This window comes from Nyctereutes procyonoides, unplaced genomic scaffold (genome assembly GCF_905146905.1).
Source record: "Nyctereutes procyonoides isolate TBG_1078 unplaced genomic scaffold, NYPRO_anot_genome, whole genome shotgun sequence".
Lineage (NCBI taxonomy): Eukaryota > Metazoa > Chordata > Mammalia > Carnivora > Canidae > Nyctereutes > Nyctereutes procyonoides.
Genome location: NW_026575139.1, coordinates 4773325 through 4787221, shown reverse-complemented (window position 1 = coordinate 4787221; position 13897 = coordinate 4773325). Strand labels below are relative to the sequence as shown.

General features: G+C 52.7%; 1 protein-coding gene across 4 annotated transcripts in view; it reads right to left on the bottom strand.

The window, feature by feature from the left end:
* BCL11B (BCL11 transcription factor B) overlaps positions 1 to 11257 on the bottom strand; it is a 90979-nt gene extending 79722 nt beyond the window's left edge. For all 4 annotated transcript variants that reach the window (XM_055304125.1, XM_055304128.1, XM_055304127.1 and 1 more), the window contains exon 1: positions 11159 to 11257. In XM_055304125.1, coding sequence (XP_055160100.1) covers positions 11159 to 11216 — 58 coding nt within the window. In that variant the 5' untranslated portion in view covers positions 11217 to 11257. The remainder of the gene's footprint in view (positions 1 to 11158) is intronic.
* Between the last annotated feature and the right edge of the window lie 2640 nt (positions 11258 to 13897).

The window sequence follows — 13897 nt, the reverse complement described above, 5'->3', positions numbered from 1 at the left end:
GAGGCACAAAGGAAATGAGCTGAAAAGCAAAAAAAAAAAGAAAGGACAAAATGAAACAGAGGATTCAGATGGAGCAGGGGCAAGCTCTGTGGTGGGAAGGGCGGCAGTACCTGGCCCTGCCTGAGCGGCCACTCGCCAGCAGGCCTGGCACTCTGCTGCGTCACCAAGGCCGGCCACGCTGCCAGCGTGACCATCCTTTCTGAGGACGGGGAGGTGCTTCCTGCCGCTTAATAATTTCATCTTTCTTGTCCTTGTTTTGTTTTGCTTTTCATTAACTTTCTCAGGCCTGTCTGCTCTCCTGGGAGGAGTTCTAGGAAGCACCCGCATACCTCCTCTCTGCTAGGAGGTTTTAAGCTACATAATTTCAACCCGTCCCTTCTCATTCAAAGGAAACACAGGCTACTTGAAAAATTAGCAGAGGTCACTGTGAGCCTGTTCACAAGCAGTCCTGCCTCTCTGCCTTCCATCTTTTGCTGAGGACTTGGTACCAGCACTTTCTCTCTCTCTCTCTCTCTCTTTTTTTTTTTTTTTGGTAACATCTGGTATTCTTTCCTTTATTTGGCTCTCTCTGCCTTTTCACTTTTCTGCTGCAGCAGGCTCTGTGAGCCACCCACCCCCCATCACTGAATCTGAAAAGTATCCCAAACTGTTCGTTGTGCCGTTGTTGGGATTCGGGCCTCCAGGCCCCTGGCAGCCAAGTCCCCCATGCCCCGGGGCTCCAGGACCCCAGGACCCACGACCCCAGCTCGCTGCTTTCCAGGCAGCCCAGGAGCAAAAGAAACAAACAAATCTTCCCTCTTACTATCGGCGCTGAAAGTAAAACTCAAGATGACAGCCAGTGTTCACCCTACTCCAAGAATGGGGTTTCCTCTCCCCCCCACCCCGGGGGCGGGGGGGTGCGGGGCTCTGGGCTTCATCTGCCAAGCGACATACATCCCAGGAAGGTGGCAACGTCACCCCCCAAAAGTTCAGGCGGCAGAGCAGCATGAACCCCTCAACTGTCAAGTTCTGGGTCACGGCGGGTAGACCAAGACAACTTGCTGAGCCTGGAAGCTCATGCTCATGGCCTTCGGAGACACCCCCAAAAGACGGGCTGTGGTTTCATTTCCGCTGGCAGGCGGATACCGAGCTGGGTGTATGGGGTGTGTGTGCACACGCGCGCGTGCGTGTGTGTGTGTGTGTGTGTGTGTGCGCGCGCGGCCCTTCTTAGAACCGCATCGATGAGGGAAGAAATAAAAGGAGAAAGAGCCCCTTGGCCCAGCTCAGAGAACGGCAAGGTGAGGGGCATCTGGTCTCCTGGTACCCTCCTTTCACTGCCCCATGGGCACCCGAGGCCCCCCAGCCCCATGCAGCTTGGAGAACCAGGCCTCTGCTGGAAGAGCCAGAGGAGCCCAAATTGCCACCCAGAGATAAGAAAACACCAGGAAGGAGAAAAGACACGTAACAAAAACAGCTTTTTCAAATTCCCAGACCCAACAAACCAGCCCCTCAGGCTGTCTTGTCCAGCAAACTCAGGCCCTAAATAAAGAAGGCAAAGATGAGGTCTTTCCTCTGAGATGATTTCTGCTTTCGTGAAAAGCTCCCCAAGTGTCAGGCGGCTCCGGAAAAAATATTGCTGCTCTCGCTATTATGAGCCGAATAAAGTACAGGGATTGCTAAAATGTTTGACTCGTTAAGAGGCAAAATGAATGGATGCAGAAGGCAACTTGTTCAAATGTCAGATACCACATTGGGGTGGGTTCTGAAATACGAAATCCTAAAGCTCGTGGACAAATATATATTCACACATACACACGCGCACACACACACACACACACACACACACAGAGTTAATTTTCTTTTACAGCAAAACCACATTTTATTTACAAGGCTAGGCCTCCTCCCAGCTCTGAAACGCATTTAGAAGCAATGAAATCAGGGTTCACAAATAATAATGGATATTTGTTAAGTAGATGGGGAAGCACTTGATCCTAAGACAAACTCCCCCATGCCTGAGCTCGGCTGGGAAGGAATTTGGGGCAGAAGACAGAAATGGAAAGACAGCATTAACACCGACCCAGCCAAGCAGCCAAGAGGCCCCCGGCAGCTGCAAAGGCTTAGCATGGCCTTACCTGGCCAGTGATTTCCCCCACACGCAGGGCTCCAAGGGCCCCACCCGCCCTGGTCCATCTGTAACAACTGCCCCTGCACCTGCCCTTTGGGGAATTCCAGCCAAGGGGCCGACTGCCTGCTGTCCCCAGAGCACAGTGCATGTGCACGGCTGCACACACAGCACACAGGCCCATGTCCCCCTTACCCTGCACTGATTCAAATCCCAAATCTCTAACGGCTAAGTCACAGTCCAGGAGAAACATATGAAGAATTATTGTCTCAGTGACGGGGGGCGTGGGTAGGAGAAGGATGTGGGGGGAGGGGTGCCAGGCTCTTAAAATCCTGTGCCACCAACGTCACAGCCGCCATCATGATGTGTACGCATGTTTACAAGAAATGCTCAGCATCCCTCCGCCAGAGCTCCGCATCCGACTGGAGACTCTACACCTGCTTCCTACGAAGACGGAGCCTTTGCCAGCAAGCCCATGCTCACCAATAATCTGCGAAGGGATCTTTTCATTCTCCTCCCCGCGAACATTCCAGGAGGGGCTGCGACTCCAAGCGACACTGAACTACCACCAACACGCACACTCAACAGAGCACAACACTTTCGGAGCTGCCATCAATTTTTAATTTATTGGATCCAAGAGAAAATAACAACCATGGGGAGGGGAGGAGGGAGACGAGTGGATGGCAGAGAGAAGGAATCAATTCTTGGTGGAGAAAATAATCTATGACTAGATGACGCTTAAAGGCACGACAAGAGGTTTTATGAAGTTCTCTGAACATCGGGAATAATGAAGTGCCCAGCAGAGGCGGCAGAGATAAGAGCAGCCCGTCAGCCCAGCCATGCAGGCATTAGGAGGACCGTCCTCACAGGACCAGGAGGAGTCAGAACATGTCTGAGGGTGGGACCCACTGTCCGGGTCCCAGCCCCATTTGGCCACGAATTCCCACAACCAGCAATGCCTAGGGCCACTACTGGCCCTGGGAGGACACAGCCTGCAGGGGGGAAGCAGGCCTCCTCGTCGTCGTTGTACAGATGAACGCCCTCCCCTGACCACCTGCCCTCTCAGGAGGAGGGCTGAGCAGTGCAGCCAGGCCAGGTGTCTCAGAGCTGCTCTCCCCAAGACCCTCCAAAGGCTTCCTCCCTACCAGCCTCAGATCTGTGGAAGAATGGGGGCACGCCGAGGCCACCACCCCAGGAGGCCCTGTCTGCTCCATCCCAACCACTGAACAAGCCTCAAATGAAATTGTCGAGATTTCTGGCATCCGACTGAAGACAGAAGGAAGACTGTGGGTGCAAGACCTTCCTGGCAACTCATGGAAATGACCTGGGTCTGGCTGAGGGGGCCTGCAGGGGAAAGCCTGAGCCTGGCCTGCATTCCAGGAAGGCAGGGGTTCCTGATCTGGGACATGGTGTGGGGTGCAGGAAGAACCTCAGTCACGCAGCCCAGAGGCAGATTCTGAATGGGGAAGTCTGAAGGCGGGAGGAAGATCCCCATAGATACGCATTGCCCTACCCACCCCAGCTTGGTTTCAGGATACTTTGGCATATTGAAAACAGTTCCTTGAAAAATACCCTGACTTGAGCCGTGGACTGTCCAGCCTTCCCTTCCCCACACCACATCCACCTCTCTAGAACTCCAAAAACTGAGCTCAGGGAGCCTGGTCTCACACATTCGAAAGCAGGGAAAAAAAAGGCCAAATGAATAAGGAAAACAGTGTTCAGGTGCATTCACAGATCCTGTCCATTACTAAGAGGTTACTAATAAAAACCCAAGTCCACAAAACCAAAGAATAAAGCGACCTATGTTTTGATAAATAAAATAGTTGCTTTAAAAGAAAAAAAAAAAAAAAACGTTTACCACCACAGAAACCCTTCCAAGCATGTTTAGAAGAGTCCAGAGAGCTGCAAATGCCTTAAATCTTCAGAGCCACAACAGGGATCATAATGACAGGATATAAAAGCACTCTATGAGGCCAAATGAAGAGATTTGTTTTACTTAATGCTGTGTTTTTTTCGAAGGTGCAAAGCAGAAGAAGGAAGGACCCTCCACACAGGACACTGGACTCCAAGCCTTTAGCTGGAGGACATCCTCTGGGGATGGGAGCAAAATAGCAAGGACACAAGCCATTTCAGTATCTCATGTCCAAGGTAGAAATTTAAACATGACCTCATTTAAAAAAAAAGAAGAAGAAGAGAAAAAGCAGCACATCCATTTCTGAAGCACACGTTAATCACAGTAACATTGGCATTCAACTTTTTTGAGTCATTTTTGCACGTTGTTTTAGTAGAGAACTCATCAGGACATCCGCAAATGTATTTCTATTTCAGTGGAAGGGGGTCATAAAAAAGTTGTGTAGAACAGAACAGAGGCTTTTTTTTTTTCTTTGAAGTTACTAATTTTGTGTGGTCTGGGATTTCATTATAGTTAAAATAGCTCAGGCTGGCTAATTCGACACCCAAGCAGATTATCAGCTCTCTTGGAAAAAGAAATAAAGAATGAATTTCTTGAATTTCAGCAACTACACAAAAGACTTGCATATGTCAAAACGCCCGACGAAAAAGTCCCGGTGAATGTAGCACCATTAATCAAACCTCGATCTGGTGTCACTTTTGCCAGCAAAAAAACGATGCTGTCCTCCCCCCCCCCGCCCCCCCGCCCAATGGCTCCTGCAGAAGATGCAAGAAGTGTGAAGAAGTATGTCCCTCTGCTTCCGTGGGTCTGCAAATAGCCTGCTATTGGCACTTTTTATACACGCCTTGGGGAAAACTAACTGCTCGAGGAAGGAAGGCAACACACGGCTTTTCTTGGGGAGGAGTTAGAGAAACAGGGACCAGAACATGAGCAGGTCTCACGGACATCTGGCTCCCTGGGAAAGAAGAGAGGTCTGGGGAAGTGGGAGTAGGATGGGGGTGGACAAAGCAGAACACTGAGGTCCCCAGACCCACTCATGGGAGTAAATAAAGACGTGACAAAGCCATACTCAGAGCAGCTGGATGACAGGCATGCCTTTCCGGTATTCTTCTGTGCCCTCTCCCCATTAAAAAAAAAAAAAAAAAATCTGTCAGCATGCCTACAGCTAATACCATCTTCAGAGAAGGATGCTCAGCCTGCATAGTCACTTGACCGTGTGGTGCTGGGTGCAGTCCCCAGAGAGCATTTATTTTCCCCTGTCCTCCCCAGATGTGACCCCAGCATCAGACCTGGAATCCCAAGTCCTCAGAGAGCTCCTACTGAAGGTGGGCCCTAACCAGACAGCCAAAGGGACCTCCCCCAAGCCACAGGAGATGCAGGAAGAAGCCCCCAAAGCTTAAGAACCCCATCTCTACCCTTCCCTACAAAGATCGTTGTTTTGTTTTTGTTTTTTTGTTTTTGTTTTTTGTCAAGCATCATCATATCTGGGGTCTGTATTTAGTTACAGCTTGTGAGACTCTCCCAAGTACCAAGGCAAAAGACTGGGGATTCCTAAAGTGAATTTTTTTAACGGTCTTCTGCAGGCCAAAGGCCACTGCCCAGCCCAAGGCTGTGAGGTGACTGTGCCACTTCTGTCTCTTGAGTCGTCAAATGAGCTCGCTGCCACGATATGCTTACAACTGGCTCGATTCAAACATTAAATGAAGTAGAGAAATCATCAGATAAATTGCTGGCCCTCTGTACTGGAGAGTGAAGGCTCTTTCTCAGCTGATGACAGCCACGAGGCTTTCGTCTGACCTGATTTATTTCTCTTTCAGGTTAGAATAAAGCACTCTTTCCTGTCTCAGGGCAACCTCTTCTGCCCATGTATTGAACTCAGGCATGAGACTCGGGGTTAACTGTGCTGTCTGCAGATTTCTTGAACTTGGAGAAGACATTATAGATCCAGAAATCCCATGATCAAAAGCACACATATTCCCCAGCACTAAATTACACGGTTAGGAGAGAAAGAGTCTCATTAAAAGCCATCCATTAAGGGCACTGTTTGGGGTGAAAGGTATTAGCAACGCTGGGTCTAGCGAGCCTCTACTCCTTCCAAACAAAGTTTTACACGTTATTTGAGTTGGCATTTGATATCTTTGGGGAATGGTGCTATTTCCCTTAGTACAGTGGGAACATTACCTAATAAATGGAATTGAGAATCCAAGTGTTATAAAACCTGAGCTAAAAGGATTTCCATTCATCAAGCTGTTTTAGGAGCACGACTCCCAAAAAGCAGCCATTCTCCACCGACCGTTCCCTGGGTCTGTGACATACAACACAGAAATGGACAAAATGATGTATGCTCTTCCCAGACCCCCTCATTCCATCGCGGATGCCTTAACAGCCTAATGGGATTTTCAGAGAGTCAACACCACAGACTCATAGGGGAAAACACGCCCATTCAAAATTAACCATTTTAATTGTTTAAAAATCAGGAAAAGAAGGAAAAAAAAAAAGAAAAATGCCCCCATCTGCCTAGCTAGGGCTTGTAAATCAATGCCAATAGCTTGAAAATAGATTTCTCAAACTTATATTCTCATTTTGTCCTGCTCGAATCTCTGTAAGAAAATCAATATTACAACTTCACACTTAAGACATTTTGCAGCAAGGCAAACTGCGTTGTCGGCTGCTGATGGAAGCCCGTTCCTGGCCCATTGTAGCGAAGGCGCCAAGCCATGACACGGGCACCGAGCTCCCCCTAGCTGCCAAGTGGCACCAGGCGCGGCTCGGCGTTTCAGGCTTGCCATCAACCCAAAGCCAATTCAACTGAAAGTTTATTTTGGAAAGTATTTTATCACAACAAGCAACAGAGAATGCAAAGCGATCAGGGAAGGAGATGGAAAGGAAAAAGGGAAGGCCTGGTGCAAGACGTGTTCTAAGCTACAAGACAGCGCCAAGAGCTCTAGCCTGATAAGGCGCTAGAAACTGGTGCTCTCTACAGTCGGAAGCGGTATCTGTAAACGAACTGTTCTGCGTGCTTCCATCTCACCTGAGACATACCGCTAATTACTGTCAGAGGCACCCAAAGCTGGTCTTTCTCTTGGGTCAGTGAGACCCGTTTGGTCCCGCACTGTGGTCAGCGGAGCGCCACACCCAGCCATCTGACCTCAGCCTCCCTCTGTGCTCCCAAGGCTGGCTTCCCCAAAGCAACTGCATTCACTCTAGTACTTGAGTAAAAGGACTCGTTTTCTTGCATGAAATATTTTGAAGGCCACGCAAAAATCGCCAAGGCCAAAAAAACAGGCAGATAGCAAGCCCCCTCCAACCAAAGCAAGAAATATGCATATGTACATAATATTCAGGGAGGGAAAGAATACCCTTTAAAAATATTAAGGGTTGTTAAAATACGCTCACGGCTGTTTTCTCTCAGGTGTGAATTACAAATGAATAAAATCAGCCTGGCATAACACCTTTGATGAACACATTTTTATTCTCCCGTGGAATCAGAGCAGCTGACTTATATCACACTTCTAATGATATGGGGTTCCCTTCTGTGCAGAAGGGAGACAAACTTCACTCCCCCCCTATAAAGACCCCCCCCTAAAAAAGAGAGCCCCACGGCTTATGAAATTTATCAGAGGCCCAATCTTGAAAGATTGTGGACAACTGGAGATACGCTATACCCCAGAGAGTTAAGGTCATTGAGAATCCAGCCGCCTCCAAAACACACAGTTATAGCAAAACCCAGTTTAAAAGGCAACCGTGAAATTAACACAGTTAGCCTAACTTCCGTGTCAAACCTTGGGTCTCTAGTTGTTTTTGCAAAATCGTGAATTCATACAGAAAATTACTGATCTTCCAAGGAAACCTGTTGGTAGGCTGTCGGAAAAAATCACCTTCGCCAGGGTTGTGTAGTTTACCATGGACATCTTATTTTCTTCCGAAAGCCTCAGAAAGCCTCAGAGCTCCTCCGTGGACTGGACTTCATTTCCCCTCCTCTCCCTGTCTGGCATTGTGGGCTCACAGCCCTTCTCTCTGTCTGGTCAGCCGCGGCCCCTCTTCTTCCCTCATTATTGTCACTGTGTTGTTTTGTGTTTGTTTTTATTAATAGCTGTGTCTGTCCTCCGCTTCTAAAAGCCATATCCATCTGGGTCAAACATCTTGAAACAAACCAGAAGCCCAGGTTTTCATCCCCAGCTGTCTCCCACCCTGTTTCATACTTTACTTCTCTTCTCTCTGGCCCTGTCTGTACATTTAAGGAGGTTCACTATAGAGCTTGTCTGCCGTCCCCCCACCACCCTGAGATTATTTGCTATTTGTGTCCTCTTCATGTTTCCCAGACCAGCAGTCATCCTAAGTTACACTGTCTCTACAGAACCAGGGGGCTGCCACCCTACTGAAGATGTACCACATTGGGGGAGGGGGGGTAGTTTCCTTCACATTTAAAATGTAGAATGTGAAGCTCCCCCCAACCCCCTGGGTCAGGGCTGTGACAGCACTGGCCTTGCTGGCCAGGGCTCCAGAGCACCCTAAACCCACGACTCCTGCATCACTGTGGAGAGGCACTTCCACAGGCCATGCAGCCTAAACTGCATCCAATTCTTGCCATTCCCCTGCCTGCACTCCCACCTCCCGGGTGACACAGGACAAACAGAAAAGCCAGCTGCTTTTTGATAATAAATAGCCTTGTCTGAAAACTGGTTGGACCACTCTCTCGGCTTGACCCCCTGCACATGCCCTGGGCTCCATGTGCCCCTGAAAGGCAGGCGAGATATCCTCTGCCCCTGCCTCTTCCTCCTCACCTCTTCTCCTTTGCCTCTCTCTTCTCCCTCCCTCCCTCCCTGCTCCAGTGGCAGCGGCTTTCCCAAGCCAGCACCGCTCTCTCTCGCTGGCTCTCGGAGCAAGGCTGAGAGAGAGGGGGAACAAATGAAGGATGGAAGGATATTGTACCAGGCACGCCTTGTCCCCCCACGAGCAGATGCCACCAGTCCTTCTGGCCAGGCAGGGCTTTCTCCTGATGTCCCAGGAATGCCAGAGGGGGAGAGGGCAAAAGCAAAGCAAACCTACCTGCTTCTTCCCCCCTTACACACAACTGCAAACACTCCTGGCTCCTTTCGCTGCTTCCAGCTTGGCAATGCAGCCCTGACAACTCCCCCTTCCCCAGCCCACCCAACTTCCCCCTCCTCAAAAACAACCCTTGCAATTATACAGAGGCTATGAGGGGCAAATTGCCTCCTAGAGAAATTAACCTCTGCAAATACAGACATTGTAACAACCAGTACACCATCTAAAGGGGGTTGGGGTGCCGGAGGGATAAGGGATGGCTTGGGCTTGCTAAAGGACGAAATGTCAACTGGCCAGAAGGACCTTGATCAAACCAGGCTGAAATCTGGTTGTAAAACATTTTGTTGCAAACGCAACCAGTGCGTCTTCTTTGAGGGTACAATGGTGAAAAATAAAAGAGAAGTTCTCTTCCCTCCCTCGGAAACCGCATCCCTCTCCCAAGGCGAACCCCACTTTAAAATCTATTCCCTTCCCCAGAAAAAAGCAATAATAAATCCACAAATTCTTACTAATGTATCTGCTGTAACAAAGGAGAGGTGGCAGCAGCAAATGCTCCGAGCAGATGGCTCCTATGCTGGGTGTTCAGGGGAGGGGAAGAGCCCCTTTATATATTTATTTATTTATTTAAATTTTTTAAAATATAACATAAATATTCGGCTCTCGGCCGCCCCGCAGCCAGTCCCCGGCTGCGGCTGGGCGCGCAGCCCTCTCCAGCTCCGCGCGGGCTGCCCGGCCCCAGCCCGACGAGGTGCTCGGAGGATTGCAAGAACACAACCTGCCCACGTCTCGATGGCACCCAGAGGATGTTTTATTTCTATTGCAATTTAAAAAAGAAAAAAAGGCAACGGCGACCTAGGCACCGCGAGAGAAAGGACCACGGGGAGATGTTCGCGCGCCGCGAAGCAGCGGCCCCGCGGGCAGCGCCGGGCAGGGAGCGCTGCGAGCCGACCTTGCCGTGCAAGTGTGCGGGGACTCGGGGCGAGCTCCCCTGCAAACACCGTACCTGGCCCGCTCGCGCTCGCTTCTTCCCTTTTCTAAATAAGCCCGACTGGGGCGCTGGAAGCTGCTGCGTCTCTGCCCCGCTGCCTGACTTTGCCTGCCGGGCCACTTGCTTGAAATCTGCACGATTTCAGCCGGTGGATTTCCACCGCGACCTGCCTTGTTTATTTAGAGAAGGAAGATGAAAGATACTGAGACAGAAAGATGGATAAGAGATTGATAGGTCTCTCTCCTTTTCTTTCTTTCTTTTTTTTTTTTTCTTTTTCCCCTCTATTTTACAAGCACATCCCCGTCTTCCTGATCCTAGCTGACAATCCTTTTTCCCGTGGCGGGGCTTTTTCACCAGCCCCCAATCCCCCCACCTTTTTTTTTTTTTTTTTTTTGGAGTGGGGGATAGAAGACAAGATCATCCCAGGAGACAGACGGAGGTGGGGAAATGGGGAGGGGGGGCCTGAGCCCAGCAAACAGCCGCGCAGCTGGATTCTTTTGCAAATAGCAGGAGGAGAGGAGAGAAAGGCGGCGGCGGAATCCTAGGACCGGCGTGGCGGGCGCCCTGCCCGGCCGGGTGCAGCGGCCGGGGACTCGGAGCCGGCGGCCGCCCTCGCCCCGCGTCTCCCCTAGGCCGGAGCGCACCCCGCTCTCCTCCGCCCGCGCCTCCAGCGCGGACCCACGCGCTCGCCAACTTTTCCCCACTTCCCGGCTCCCCCCTCCCCCTCCGCTCCCCCAGCCCCCTCCCCCTCCTCTCCAAACCCCGCCACCAGCGCCGCCGCCGCCACACACGCCGCTCGGAGGGGCGAGCGTCCAGCCGGGCTCCGCGTGCACACACACCTCCTCCAGCCTGCACGCCCCCTCCCCGGCCCGGAGCCCGCTCCGCAGGCCCTCGAGCCCGAGGCGCGTCGGACTGCGCAGCGCTTCGACTCCCGGGGCTGCAAAGAAACTTTGCTATGGCCCCCCCTGCCCCCCACCCTGCTCTGGGCCGCCGCTGCGAGCTCGCGGGCGGCCTCGGCGCTCGGCCCGGCTGCGCCAGGCTCGGTGTACCCAGCCCCGGGCACCCGGAGCCCCATCCTCCGGCCCCTGGCGCGCACGCCGCAGACACTTACGGGTGATGAGCTCCCTCTGGGACAAGTGCTGCGGGTTGCCCTGTTTGCGGCGGGACATTGCCCCGGCATCTATTCTGGCATCGCCCGGAGAGCTGCACTGATGGGGGGAGCCAGGGGAGGGGGTCCGAGCCGCCGCCGCCGCCGCCGCCGCTGCCGCTGCCGCCGCCGCCGCCGCCGCCGCCGCCGCCGCCGCGCCTCCTCGCCTCCTCCTCTGCCCGGGTTGGTGTTTTGTTTTTGTTTTTTTTTTTTCCCCCTTTCCTCTCTTGCCCTCTCTTCCTCCTCTTCTTCTTCTGTATTTTGCTCTTTCTTCAATGCTGTTTTTTGCTTTGTTTGCAAAAAGAAAAAGAGAAGAAAAAAAGGAAAGAAAAATCTCTCGATCTAAAATAGGAGAAAGAGGCCAAAAAAAAAAAAAAGAAAGAAAGAAATCTGCTGTTGCTTGCCCGCGGACTGGCTGGTTTCTTTAAAAAATATATTCTTTTGAAGGAAAAAAAAATCGCTTACACTTCTTCAAACTGCTTGGCCTCCTGGACTTCCAAATGTCTTCTTGAACTTAACCGGATTTTGCACCGGCTCCTGACACTTTCTTTCAGGGTCTGGTAGGTGGAAAGCGCACTTCTACCAGAAGGGGGGGGTGGGGGAGAAAAAAAATGAAAACAAATAAAAAATAATAATAAAAGAAGAAGAAAATGGGGGGGGAAAAGCAAAGAAAACTTGGGGACTTGTCTCGTACCCCCTCACCCCGCCCCCTCAAAAAACCCAAAGCGATGTAAAACTGCCCCGGTTCGGTTGTTTCTGGGCTTTCTGCGGGCTGCCTGCTTTTTTTCTCGGAGACTGACCCTTCCGAGGCTCTGGGGGGACTCCAGAAGCGGCTCCTTCCCAGTTCACCTGGCAGGCTGGCGCCGGCCGGAGAAGCTGCCGGGTCCCCGCGAGCGCTCCCCAGCGCTCCCCTGGCGCCGCGGGCCCGAGGGGAGCGGGGCTGCGGGGCGGCTCGCCCAGTGCGCCTGGGTCGGTGCGGGCGCGGACTGGGAGCTATAGATTGCAACGTGAAGATGGCGGAGTCCGGGTTCTCTGGGAGCTCTCGGTCTCTCTATGGCTGGGGCTGCCTCTGTACAATGGGATAAAATTCAAGTTCAAGTGCGGACGTGACGTTTAATCTGCACTAGAGACAAAAAGACCCAGAGAGTCGGAGCACTGGGGGCGACTAGCGGTGGCTTTTTAACATTGTACCCTGTAAGAGAACAAGAAAGCACACACAGAGACACACTCGCGCGCGCGCACACACACGCGCACACACACACACACACACACACTCGCCCGTGCGCACACCCGCAGTCCAGGCCGGGCACACGTGCAAACAGCGTTTTTGTGCGCTCCTCTTCTCCCCGTGCGCTGGCAGCGCAAAAGGGGGAAGGGGAGGAGGATATTTTTAAATAAAAGAAAATCCTGTTCATCCCTCCTCCCCCCTCCTGGGAGCAGGACCCCCAGAGAAGGGAGGAGGAGTGCTGAGTGCGTGGAAGTAAGTTGAATCAACCCAAGTCCCCACCCACCCATCCGAAGGACCTCTTTTGGATTGCAAGGGGGAGGGGCTGTAGAAGAGGACGGGGGGGGGGGGGGCGACAAGGGGTCTGGAGGCGATGGTCAGCTTGTTTCACCTCCCTGGAGAAGCAGTTTGGTTGGTTTTACTTTTGTTTTATTGGGGGGTCAGGGTTAAACTTCCAAAAAGTATCTCCATAGAAATCTTGATATTACAAACTCTGGGAGAGCCAAGCGGACAAAATAAAGGATACTGAAAGAAGGGAAGAATTAAAAGCACAAGGGGGGTGGGGGACGTGAGACCTTGTGCGAGTCCTATTCCGGAAGGAATATTCCTCCGAATCTGTGCGCTCCCCCATTAACCCCTTGGGGTCAAACACGGGTCCCACCCCCCGGAGGTCTGGGCCTGCTGGAAGCTTGGGGGTCAGGGGACAGGAGTGTCCGCGTGGGAGAGGGACCCGCACCGGCTGACCCAGGAGTGGGCGTGGCCAGATCCCTTAAGATACTCGTCCGGGTGACCCCCCTGCGAATCATTGAAACCTGTGAGCAACGTGTCCCCTGCGCACACACTCCCCCCCCCCCCAAGTGTGCCTCCGCCCAGGGCAGGACTTGAAATCACCCGTCAGACTGGGAAGGACACAGCTGCCTTGTCAGCCGTTTGATCTCCAGCCGGCGAAGACAGGAGGAGTTGTGGGGGCCTGTCCGTGGCCTGGGGACAAGGCCAGCCCGCAGCCGCGTGGACATCTCCCCCACCCCGCGCCCCGTCCCTCCCCAGGCCGCAGCCAACTTCGTCTATTTGGTGACCTGCCTCCCTGGCTGGGCGCGCCACGCGCCGGACCCTCTCCCATCGCCGGGCTCCTCGGGTCTGGGCCCGGAGGCGGCCAGGGCGGGTCGGGGCCTGGCTCAGGGCTGGGCTTCGCCGGAGCCCAGCTGCACCCACCCCACCCCGCCCCCAGGCCGGGCTCCGGCGGCTGCACTCGAGCGAGTGGCTGGGCGGTGACGCCTCCGGGCGCGCCGCCTCCCTCGGGTCCTTTTCCTTGGGGGACACTTGGGAGTTTTTGCTCGCCCCCAAGGTCTTGGGTGGGGCGAAGGCACCAGCAACCAGAGCGCAGGAAGAACAGAAAAGAACTCCCTGGCCAAGCACCCCCCCCCCCCAAAATTTAGTAACAATAAAATGTGCCCTAGCACGCAATTTTGCGGACTGGG